The sequence below is a fragment of the Orbicella faveolata genome, unplaced genomic scaffold (assembly GCF_042242905.1).
Source record: "Orbicella faveolata isolate gen_17 unplaced genomic scaffold, um_ofav_v1 contig_2, whole genome shotgun sequence".
Classification (NCBI taxonomy): domain Eukaryota; kingdom Metazoa; phylum Cnidaria; class Anthozoa; order Scleractinia; family Merulinidae; genus Orbicella; species Orbicella faveolata.
The window spans coordinates 20,571,867-20,585,000 of NW_028301547.1; the positions used below are offsets into that span (position 1 = coordinate 20,571,867).

The following is a 13,134-nucleotide window of genomic DNA, read 5'->3' on the forward strand; positions in this document are numbered from 1 at the left end:
GATTGAAAATCAAGCAAAACACTGCGAAGATTGAAGCGGATTTCTTGATGTACTTTGATTTCAGGTTGAGGTGAACTTTTTTCAAACTGAGAAAACCTAAATGTTCAGGTCAGCGCGGTCCCAAAGGTGACTGTGTCCCTTTAATGGTAACATTCAGTAGAAAACTAGGTTTGCTTGAAGAACATATAACCAGGAGATAACCAGGAGAGATCGGTGCAGTCATCTAGTAAATTAAGTTAACTAGTTAGTCATAAATGATAAATAAATCAAATTTAAATGCAATTTTGAATGATTTGTATTGAAAATCTTTACAGTATGCTAATAAATTTTCTTATGCTAATTAACTATGCTAATCAATTATGCAAATTAATGTCCGGTCAAATTGATAAGATGTCCGACCAAAATGAAGATTTGAAAGGACACATGTCCTGTTAAAGAAGAAATATTATTTCTAGCACTGGTGTGCCTATTTTGCACTATACCAACGTTAATTAAATTACAATATGATGAACTAGTTACCTTCCACAATATGTCGTATCTGTAGTATCGTCCAGACGCTCCACGTGCGTGTTCTTTTCCCGTAAACAGCCACAGAAAAGGGGCGGGATTGTTATTCCTGACAAGTGTTCTGATTGACCAAAATTATGTCGCCGTAGTTGTGATCTTAATCACATTTAAATCAAGCACGGAAACAGATATCTTCGTTTCTCTAGAATACATCATTTCAGTAGACTTAGGAACATTTAAGTCGCCAATTATTTCTACCTGCATGACATTTTAAATTTCATTTTCTTTCCGTGTCACGAAGTAAAATTTAGTTTCGAGAAGTTATTTTTGCTGAACATGTTTACCTTGTGAATTACAAGCGTTTACCCTCACAACATTCATACTCACTATGTCAATAAATCACTCTGAAACGGAAAACAGTACCATTTCTTTGTTGAACTAAACAAAACTAATTGCTTCCATCGACTTAAGATGTCGCATTGGTGGACAAATCGCGTGGTGTGGCGGTGTCTCTACTTCGAAAATGTATTTCTTTTTCACTATCACTGTCAAGTCCAGTTCACAGTTTTCTTGTGTAAGATAATACCGAGAAACGAGAGTTTCACTGCAATGTTGCAAATGACACATTTTGTAGCGATGCACCGAGTTTTGGCTGAAATTTTGCCGCCGCATTTACATCAACAATTACGAACTTTACTCTGATTGGATATTACCCCCACTATGTAAATAGTTCACCCTTGAACTGAAAACAATACTGTTTCGTTTCTGAAAAAACGAAACAACAACAAGTTATTTTTGTTGAACATGTTTACCTTGTGAATTACAAGCGTTACCGGCTGATAACATTCATACTCACTATGTCAATAAATCACTCTGAAACGGAAAACAGAACTATTTCTTCGTTGAACCAAACAAAACGAACTGCTTTCATCGGCTTAAAATATCGCATTAGTGGACAAATCGCGTGGTCTGGCGGTCTCTCTACCTCCAAAATAAACTTCCTTTTCACTATTACTATCCAAATAGAAGTCCAGTGTGTAGTTTTCCTGTGTATTTTAATAACAAGAAACGAGAGTTTCAGTCGTAATTCCCCATTTTCGAATAAAGCAGAAATTGAAATGTTCGGGACGCCACATTTTGTTGCGATGACCGAATTTCCACCGTATTTACATCAACAATTACGAAATTTACTCTGATTGGATATGTCAAATCACTATGTAAATAGTTCACCCCTGAACTGAAAACAATACCGTTTCGTTTCTGAGGAAACGAAACAAAAATATCACGAGAACAAAGAACATGACTCTTTTGATTTTGCAATTCACAGACTTCTGCTGGTCGTTTGGTTGACAATGGAAATTGAGCACTCTTTGCATACTAAAAGAGAAGAAAAAAATTGGACTTAGCCAGAGACTCCGCGTTATTGAAAATTAAAGTGGGTTCTAGGTACGAGTTTCGGCTTGCATTACCGCAGCGTAGAAACATTACGCGTAAACGAGGATTGCACTTTTCATGCAAGTGCTTTCCTTCACTTACACCCTGTACGTATTTTGTACATGCTTTCGATGGAAGAGAAGCATGAAAATAAAACTAAAAATGGAATTCTAAAATGCCTTCACAGAATCTTTCTCATTCACGGTACTTGGAGCGCATAAGCATGTCCTGCTCTCCATTTTTAAGTACGTTACCTAAACTTCTTAAGCGGTCGATCGCGTTCACAATTCATTTCGCGATGACCTCCTCCTCCTCCTCCTCCTCCTCGCAGCACCGTCGTTAGTAGATTTAAGGTGGATGAATCAGTACTACCACTCTTTTTCAGTTGTACAAATACCCAATCCTTGATACGCATGTTAAGATTAACTGCACTTGAATCAAGATTATTTCAGTCTTCATGATTTATTAGATGCGACCTGAATGCGCTCATAGCATTCCCACAGCAATCTTCACTATGTCACATGGTTGAAAATTATTATAATTTTCATTATATTTAAACACACGAGTTGACAGTCACGTATACATGAGAGGAGATTGCACAAAAGGGATCTATTGGCATACCTCGGCTGATTGATGCTCTCGTTTAAATTCTGTGAAAATGTTTTCTACACGCGAGCAAACAACAAAAGCAAAACCATAAAAACACCGTAAATTTACTGTCGTCTACTCACTGAAGGCCGCAAAACCCCAAATAAAAGTGAGTCGGCTCCAAAGAAGAACACCAAGAGGACGAATTCGCATGCGCACACTCTTGCATACCCCATCCAAATCCCTTGATAGTTCATACCGACGAGGGAATAGATTTTCGGCTAATTTCAAACGTGGGAAACTTCGATTTAATTGGCTATGTTCTATTTAAATTTTTCAAGATATCTAATAGCAGATTTGCACATAGTCGTCATTTGACTACAACTACCAGAATTCCTTTCGTTTTTTCTTTATTATTTAAATTTTGAATTCCCAGTGGGGTTTAAATAACAATTGCCCTGATTAGCATAAGAAACAGAAAAAGTGAAGGATTCACTGTTTACAGTGAAGTATCCTGGTAATTGTAGTCAAATGACGCCATCATGGCAATCGCCTATTGCACCTAATGTTGAATTCATGTTTTTCTTGACCTTTTCTATTGTTATGATTCAAGTATTATTCGTGTTTATATTTGATTGCTTCATGTAATTTCCAAAATTAACAAATGATATATGTCACAAACTTTATTTCACTTGTGCTGTACTACATTTGAGATTCATTTAACCAGAATGAAAATGCAGGTAGAAAATTTATTTAAGTTACTCAATGCTTTCTGTCTCACATTCTTGACAAATAAATTGTAAATTAAGTACGTATAAATATTCTCCTCCATATGTACCACCCTATACAAGCTGCACATGTGCACTCAATCCATATAATGGGATTTTTTGTAGAAAATTGAAAAGGAGTAAAATTAAAACTAATTGGTAAAATGCAAAATATATACGGCGTGAAAATTGTAAGGCCATTGCCATTGCAAATGCTCACTACTTTTTCTTGTCTAATTAAGAACCTTCAAAATAAAAACTATTTACAGAACGTTTCAATTTCTGGTTTGTGTAAAAAAGAACCTGTTCTTTTCTAACCATGCACCTGACCAAAAATTAAACCTCAAAGGCTCATTCAAGTCAAGGTTAGTTTTCGGCCAAATCGCGTAATTCCAGCAGATTCTAGATCTCGGCATTCTAAGACTATTACCTGATTAAAAATAAAATGATCTATCCCAGATCTTTCGAGTCGACTCGGTCTGCAAGCTCAGCATAGTGTAAGAGAAGGCATACAAACTAAGAGAAGGCGTTATCGATTTTGTTGAATATCTAAAATTTACGAGTAGCAGTGAATGATTTAGTGCGTTATTTCTGTTTGCATTTGCCCACCTGCGTTGACTTTATCTTCGGCATTTCTATATAATGCCATAATCACTTTAACAGACAGAACCACCTTGACTAATTTTATGGAAATTGTATAGATCATGCGTATGGTGATCTGGCAATTTCAGTTTCAGTTTCTGGGCCATTCAGATTCATCTACCAGACAATGATTTTCTTCATAGAAGTTTAGCAACTTCTTCCACATAGGATGATGCTGCAGTAGGTTCTTGTTACCTGGAGAGATACAGAGGGAAAGTTTAATGGAAATTGACTTAGCATTACTGGGTAAAAATAAATAACAAAAACACCCCAGCGAATGTGCTTTATTCAACAAACAAAGAAGCCTAAGCCGTGTATTACCCTGTGAGAAAACACGACGGGCATTTGAGAACACGAGGGAAATGTAGAAAACACGAGCCGTAGGCGACTGTTTTCTACATCTCTCGATTGTTCTCAAATGTCCGGAGTGTAATGCACGGCCTAAGCTTCTTCATTTGCTTTATGATATAGAAGTAATGTGGCGAAAAACAATAAAACGCGCTTTTTCTATGTTTTATACTCTGATAAAACATGGGTTTTCGACCAATCAGAGCGCGCGCAAGGTCCTATCTATATTATATTAGTATAAATCTACTAGCATTCAATCACGAATGCCGTTCTTCTGATTGGCTACGCGGCTCACTATCTATTCTGTGATGGATAGTGAATAGCGCAGCAGTTTGCCCTTGTTAACAAAATGACGGTCGCTTCTAGACGTTTTCTACGTGTCTGTGAAGAGGATTTAGATTACGTTTTGAACGACTAGTAGTATACTAAAATTTATACTAAGATTTATACTCTCGATTTCTATCGCGCGATAGTTGACTAGGGCTGCGCGCTCGTCAACTATCACGCGTTATAGTTCACCACCAAATTTTCTTCGATTCTTATTGGTTTAAACTGATCACGTGACGCGATAGTGTTCATCCGTGGAGAGACACTATCAGCCCAAAGTGCCCGTCCGAGGAAAATACCCGGATGGATAGTACTTGTCCGTGAAAATATTCTGTAAACAAACTGGCTTATAGAAAATAACCAGTTGAAATTGTATTAAGAGGGTTTTTGTTGGTTTTCTTTTTCAAATTTTACATTTGCCTTTCATGGCTTTCATTTAAAAAAGTTGAAAATAATTCAACATGATTTTTTAAACTGGTGCGCGGAAGAAAATTTAGTGGTGAACAATAAAGACAATAGAGTGTTTATGTTTCGGAACTATCGGTCTGATAGTTGCCCCTTGGAAATTTGCTACTCTTAAAACTAGAATATTTGCCCTCGAAGCTTCGCTCCTCGGACAAATTGTTGTTTTAAGAACATCAAATTTCCGCGGGGCAACTATCAGCCGATAGCTCGTAGACAGAAACACTGTATTGTTTAAATAGAAATCTCGAGCTCCTAATCTAATTTTTAATACATAGCGCGCGCTTGTCCTATTGAGCCATCATGAACGAAACCTCTATATACGCACGGCCGTACGTATATAACATGACGTGTGCAGTTTCAATTTAGCTGTTCAGTTTAGTGCAAGTTCCTTTTGTCTAAGTTTCGGCAATGTGAACAATCTTGGACAATCCAAACCCTATCTCGAGCCTCTTTGACTTTTGCCAAGCTAAGATGTTTACTTAAACTTGAGTATTTTGACCTTGTTTGTCTACATTTTCATTGAGTATTTTTGACTTTGTTTGCCTACGTTTTCATTATAATTAATTAGAAGAAGCGAATTTTTCATTAACAGTTTTAGAAACCAGGTCAAGCTTTTTTGTTCAACTCTTGCTCAACTTATCGTGGCGTGATAGGATTCCAATGACCTTTGTTTTCCTTCACTGTGCATTGTGAGAACTTTGTAGTCAATCACAGATAAAAGATGTTTTAGTGTCCAAGTTGTTGTCGCCTTGTTATAAATCATCATCATCATCATCATCATCATCATCATCATCATCGTTATAATAATAATAATAACTTTACTTATGTGTCAATGAGATTTAGCATTGCTGCTAATTGGGGCACCTAAAACGAGTTACAATCATCAGGACTATGTAAAAATGAAATGAATAAAAGAATTGGTCCATGCTTTTAGCTGTGACTATATCGAGTTATGGATACACTTGGGAAGTTTGGAGAACACTCAAGAAGACCAGAGTTGCTCTCGGCTATCGCTTCGAGCAGCTCTTACGCTTCTTTCGTGCTCCACAAACCTCCCGCGTGCATCCATAACTCGATATACGCACGCTAAGCAGAACTAATTCTTTAACATGTTCTCTTATGTCAAGTGATGTACAAATACTAAAGAAAAGGCCACAAATGGTCCTCACCGACGGAGTTTATCCCAGTTACTAGGAGTAATACTACCCCCTCTAGCTAAATGGGATGATTGTCCATTGTGGACTCATCACCAGCATTGTTTCGCCAGTACCCATTTATATACCCGTTGTTGGGGAAACGCACTCCGAGGGTAAAGTGTTGTATCAAAGAACACAACGCAACGACCCCGCCCTGGGCTCGAATCCGGATCGTTCGATGTAAAGGCCAGCTAGGATACCACGTTTCCGACTTCCAAAACCAGACCACATGCTAGTTCAATAACATTAACTCGTTTATGATATGTGGAAATGTCTTTTAAGTTTCAATTAGGCGAACTATTAAAGAAAACCGATATCAATTTAACAGAGAAAAGCATTTTTTGCTGAATTTCAGCAGTTAAGGGGCCAGAGTGCAGTAGACAAATATAGCTTGCAAGTGTCCCTGAGACTCGCATGCCATCTTTAACTCTGGCGTCCTCTTTTGATCAGAAGAAAAATGAAGGAAATGAAAGAAAAACCAAAAGCAAATTTACTAATAACAAAGTATTTTGTGATGCTACGTACCAATTATACAAAGTCCTTTTCGAGCTCGAGTAAGCCCCACATTCATTTGATGTTCATCTGTTAGAAAACCCAAATGCTTCCGCCGCCATTGAGGTGAAGGCTCAGGCTCAATGTCGTCCTTACTCAAGGAGCGCACCAAAGATAAGATGACGTAATCCCATTCACTGCCTGAGAATCAATTTTCGATAGGTGTGTAAATTACACATCATATCGCTGTATTTAGATTAACAAGTTTCACTGGCGCCGCCTAGATCGCTATCAGGTGAAGAGGAGATAACGTTGCAGAAACAAAAACAACGACAACAACAATTGCGATAACAGCAACGACAACAATAACAATAACAGCAACAACCAAAACAACAATAAACAACAAAAAAGTGAAAGAAAGAAATACTCGATACAGACTGGAAACCGCGGCATACATTATATATGGGATGTGCTGCGCTAATAATGTGAAGCATTAATTGGGATACCTGTGATTTCCAGTTAAAAGCAGACGTTAACAAAATACAAAGAAAGCATAAAAAAGTGAATTTACCCTGGCTTTTTACGATGGTTGTGACGGGGATATCTTTACACCTGTACACTTTTTTTAAAGACTCGCTAATTTTGCTTCGCTGTTCTCTGTAAGGTGACAAAATCACGACTTTTGACGCATCCACGTCGTATCTGTAGACTAAGGATCTTGCCACTTGCAACTGACAAAGAATACTTCAGCATTAATATAGATGATCTCGTGTAGCTGTCCATGGCCTTCACCCCCCCCCCCCCCCCCCCGCCAATCCCCCGCAATCTTCACCCTTAAATCCAAGTAAAGTTAATGCTGAGTGTGGGCTTACAGCCAATATCTGTACGTTCTCCACAATTGTTTTGGTTTTGTATTGCTAATATTACTCACATCATTCGAAAGGTAAGGAAAAACGTGTGTAGTTAGTTAGCTATACCGTTGAGTTAATTGCAATCCAAACGAAGGAAAGATGATCGAAGCTAAAAGTGTTAGTGACGCTCTGTTAGAAACAAAAATAGATGTTTTTAAGCTTTAAAGCGATGTTGGGAGAACACGAGAAAAGCTTGTAAATCACGAGCCGTTAGCCGTTCTCCCAACATCCCGCGAGGTTTGTTGCGCCTGTAAGCCCACAGAGGTGGTCTAATTTTTTATATACTGCAGCGAGTAGGCTGTTATTAGTTCAGAGAAGATCGGTTAATCTCATTCAATTTTTCACTTTTCTCCGTGTGATGCATGTTTGCTCAGCATACAATCTAAATGCAGACTTCCTGAGGGTGTTTACATCTTACTAGACTTTCTTTTTAAACCAACACTAGCACTTCCCAGCTGCAAATTCAATGGCTTCATGTGGTGTGCTTGGGTAACCATCGAGTTACCTTTAGATATTTCGATGGTATTTGAGAAAGGGCAATTCTTGAAATACCAAATAACCGATAACAAGAGATTATCAAGGTAAGATTGATAATCTCTTGCCGATAAGTATTTGATAACTATAGTCATAAGTTACATTTTGATAGCATCAAGCTTACCACTTTCCTGACTTCCTTCTCATTTGCCTTTGACTGTTCATTACTATGTGCCGTCTTGATGGAACTGCTTTCCTCTTCTCCCTCAACATGGCAAAATGCCATTGGAAAGTTCTGTCCCGGTTTCGCAGGAGCAGGCCAAAAGGATCGTAAACGACGATCCAAGGTTGGAACCGACGGGTCTGTCCTTAACTTTTCTTCATAAAAGTACTCAGAGGGAAATCTGCAAATTTCTTCTTGCTAGGAAAAGCAAAAGATAAGCAAAACATATCACGTTGACCTTGTTTTTCTTGATATTAATATTTTCAAGCGTATGAGAAGTAGTTAGCCTGCAACGCCAAGATGTTCTCTTCATCATTTGAGGTCGCTGAATGGTACTGATGAATCTTGTGAAATTAAAGATAAATGGCAATGTGTGCAGATCAAAAGTACTGACGGAGGCAGCATAACCAAAGCGATAAGCGGTGTAGCACTTTAAAGAATATAATGAGTAGAATTTTAAAGTTTATTCTCTGTTCAATATCAATGGGTAGTCAATGAAGTTGCATGAGGAGAGGCGTTATGTGATCGTATATTTCAGACTGGTAAACTATTCTTGCAACGAAATTGAACACTCGCTGGAGCCTATGCAACAAATATTTAGGAGGCACCATATAGCAAAGAGTTGCAATAATCAATCGTTGAAGTTACAAAGGCATGTACCAGAGTTTTAGTAGTTTCAGTCGTTAGAAACTTCCTAATCGTGGATATGTTACGCAAGTGGAAGAATGCAGATTTGCACACGGCAGTAGTATGAGGACAGCAACCATGGACATAGAATCACCAAGTATTGTCTTTTGTAGTCTCCTTCGCCGCCGTTATTAAGGTCGTCACGCAACGCTTCTCCCAGAAGCGTTGCGTGACGACCCTAATAACGGCTGCGAAGGAGACTGTCTTTTGCAGTTGAAGATCAGCTGACAATCTCCTCAATAATGGTCAGATGAAAACACCACTACCTCGGTTTTATCCTGTTTTAACTTAAGTCGATGATTTTGCACCTTCCATAAAATAATGCCAAAAATACAGGCTTCCATTCTAGCCTTACTCAATTCCATGTCGTCCACACGGCATGTTTCAAAAGACATATAAAACTGCGAACCGATCTTCAAGACGCTTATGGAGTACACACTGTCCCGGAAATTTACGGATACTCATTCTTTTCATCACTGCTTTATGAGCCGGTGATGTAAAATAAACAAGGCGAAAAAGTATGAACAAAAAAAGGAAAAAAAAAAAAGACACAAACAAAGCTCTTTGTTTTTGCTTTCGAGTGCCGACCAACAGCCTTCGAGGGCTACTGAAGTCTGGACACCGGCAGCCGAAATCTCGAATTTTAATGGTTTATGGCTCTGTTGCTACGTTTAATCCTGGCAACAGTTCTTTATTTCGATTTCATAAACAATAAAAATAAAAATAAAAGGAAACAGCCACATGTAGTTGAATCACAAATTGCTAAGAGTGTTTAAAGTGTTTTTCAATTGAGTGTCTAAAAACAAAACCAAGGTAATCACTTTAGCCAATAATGCAGGACGCGTACTATCTAATTAACCCATAAAAACTCGAAGTAAACACATTCATGCAGCTACGCAAAGCGCGGGAAAACGTGTGCGAGATATATTGTGACAGAATTATTGAAGTTTTCATGTTAGGGATCCGAAGCGATAAATCTTAAGTGCCACGTATATCGCTTTGTGCTGTTAAACAATAGATTAACAATAGATAATGATATACTGAGGACAGGTTCTTCTCTTACCATTCTGTACTGCAGCTCTAGCATCTTAGCTCGCTCAGAAAGCCTCTCAAACATAGATACACTCATTCCAAGTGTCATTGCCAAGTTGTCTTGGATGACCGGCTGTAACTGTTTGTGGTCACCAATCAAAACCACTTGTCGCGCTTTTGAGTACGCGATTGGCACGAGGGATTCCAGTTCCATGCACATGCCACATTCATCCACAATGCATTGTTGGATATTGTCACAGGATCTGGTTAGCCTGGGTTTTCCCGATGCTGCGCATGTACAAAGGATGATCTGGACTCCAGACTTTTGAAGAGCCCAACTTTCGGCCTGTCCGATGAGCTTGTGAAAGCAAAAGAATAAAAAAGAACAAAAAACTCAGAACTAAAAACTCACAAATTGGGCATATATCCAGCTTCACCAGATAATTTGGACTCCTTATGACTAAACAGCCAAATTCTCGGCCTAACCAATTAAGTGTCAGTCCAATGCAAGGCTCGGACAAATATTGCCGGTTTTCATTATCACGTCATCAAAAATAGAAATGGTAACCATTCGATAATTTAGTCAAGAATCTGGGATATGATAGATTATTGATATGTAAACAATGTCGCCGAGAGTTAGGTTTGTGCGGTTTGTTATTCGCACGTTATTCAAAGACGCCATGGAGACGCCATGTTTGTGCCCTTCGGAGGGGCCCAAACATGGAGACAGTAAAGTCATTGCCGTTCTGCTACTGAAACAAAGAGTTATTATTCTAGAGCTTCGACGCATTGAAATCAAAACCGTCTCTTCGAAGGAGTACGATTCTTACTTCGCGGTATTCTTCGACTTCTTTGTCACTGGTCCTGAGATCGTTCTTCCTATCATCATAAAATTTGCGCTCATACTCTCCAAGCTCGGTGGCAAACGGACAGGGATCCCTTCGAATGACGTGATGTAGTGAGACTGCTTTCAGTTCATTACCCTCATTTGAAATTTGAGTTTCGTCGTCCGTTGAATTTTTTAGTGGTTGGCGTTTGTTAGGAATTGGAAACTCCGCCTGCTCTCTACGGTCGCCATACACACGGATGATCTTGAGGCCAGGAATTTTAAGCATGTATTCTTTAGGGGAAGAAATAGAACAAAAAACGGAAATGAGTATTGAACGTACAACTTTGGCTTGAGGTATGGGGGCTTTAAGAGTGAATGCCTATAAAAATGGACCTAAATCGCCTATCAATGGCACAAGTCGAAAAATTGATTTTGCTTGTATTTTGTCCATAGATAGGTCCTAGTAAGAATAGAAACGGACCATAGTTAGTTTCTGCTAATACAGCTTTCTTTGACAGAAATACGCCAAAAACGATTTCGACCAGATTGGGCTCAAAATCTACTTCCGGTTTTGCTGAATTTTCCGAATATTTGATTGCTTCGCGCTCGGCAGAACAGCTACTTGACAATCTTTCAATGGATTTTATATTCAGTTCACTGAGGTCTTCGTGGTATGACTGAGCGAAAAATAAAATAAATCAAAGTTAGTTTTGAGCCCGAAAAGAGATCAAACTGACACGCAAAATTTGACAGTGTGTCGCAAGAGAATTATTGCATAAAAACATTGCCATATTTTTCTATGGGCTATAACTTTAAATACCATAAAAATACTTTCTACGGGTTAAATATACACCCACCTCTTAGGATATCAAAAAATATCTCTGGGCAAATGGTTTCAAGTCGCCCGCCTTGGCCTGTGTTTCTCATAGATTTTGCCCAAAATCCGCCGTTGGAATGTAAACAATTGCGTGACGCGGATAGCCACTCGAGTAAAATATTTGTTTCCAGCAATCCGATGAAAGCAATTTTTGAAACGTTGTGTGGATAAAATAATGGAAATTTTTTTTTTTTTAAGTTAGTATAAATATATATGTTTTTTCATGTGCATTGCAACACCCACGACATCCCTGATAAAGAACGTTACTACAGTACTCCGGGAAATGATTTGAACACTTGTTTATTTTATTGATTTCACTGATAACTTACAATGCAGTGGCAGTTTTAGAGATACACTCAACCAATCCTCTATGGTTTATGGCAATTGAAGCATTGACTGACAAATAAAGTCAAGTGGAAATACCATAATTTCTATAAACTACTAACTGCGTGAAAAAAAATCCATCTTTTCTACTTTGGTTGTTTCATCAATTAACTGAAATTTGCAGATCATAACACTGGCAGACAAATGAACATTACAGTGGTCGATCTAGGACTAGGTTTACACTAAAGGAGTTTTTTTGGATTCGTAAAAGTTCCCGGATTCATCAGTTTTAGAGTATTCGGATTAGTAGGGGTTTACAGTGAAAGGATATTCGGATTCTTAACCGTTTACACACGACGATAACTTCGGGAACATTCATGATGGAATGGTTAACAAGCAGTTTGTTGCCTCGACAACGAGAAAAAAAATGCCTCCGAAAATAAGGCTAGCGGTAGGTTGAGACAGTCTGAAGTTTTCTTTCAACTCGCTGACCACGGTTGTCCATCATGTCAGGTCCCTCCAAGTATTTATTCTGGTCTTTGCCATCGTCGTCATCTGGGCAGTAAAGTTTAAATTGGGTTTCTGAGGAGTATAGCATTATTCATTATAAAAGTGATTACCTACACCTGAAACAGCACGAGGTAATCACCCAGTGACCGCCATCAAATGGCCATCAATGTGCCTACGACTCGACTACGACTGAATCATGTACTCCGCTATTTTCGTTGCACCGCAAACTCAAAAGATCACAGGGGGAAAAATATCCGGATTCGAGAGAAAATCGTTTACACGACAAAACTCTCCGGATTCAAAGTTCCCACTTTAAATTACGGATTCAAAATCTCCGGAGACACGACCAAACCGGGAAGTTTTTATTTCGGATTCGTCCACTTTTGTGTAAACGGCAAAATCAATCAGGCACTAAAACGTTCCGGATTCATCACGAATCCGGAACAATTTCCCCTAGTGTAAACCTACAACCCTGGCCATAAGTTGTTGGGACACCTCCCC

At 38.6% G+C, this 13,134-nt stretch overlaps 1 protein-coding gene across 6 annotated transcripts in view; it reads right to left on the reverse strand.

The window, feature by feature from the left end:
* Nucleotides 1–3,197: 3,197 nt before the first annotated feature.
* The window catches only part of LOC110043483 (3'-5' exoribonuclease HELZ2-like), a 67,003-nt gene continuing 57,066 nt past the window's right edge, over nt 3,198–13,134 (reverse strand). For all 6 annotated transcript variants that reach the window (XM_089290206.1, XM_089290207.1, XM_089290205.1 and 3 more), the window contains 6 exons: nt 10,924–11,213; nt 10,125–10,451; nt 8,336–8,572; nt 7,338–7,497; nt 6,800–6,967; nt 3,198–4,133 (listed from right to left, as the gene is read on the reverse strand). In XM_089290206.1, coding sequence (XP_089146332.1) covers nt 4,030–4,133; nt 6,800–6,967; nt 7,338–7,497; nt 8,336–8,572; nt 10,125–10,451; nt 10,924–11,213 — 1,286 coding nt within the window. In that variant the 3' untranslated portion in view covers nt 3,198–4,029. The remainder of the gene's footprint in view (nt 4,134–6,799; nt 6,968–7,337; nt 7,498–8,335; nt 8,573–10,124; nt 10,452–10,923; nt 11,214–13,134) is intronic.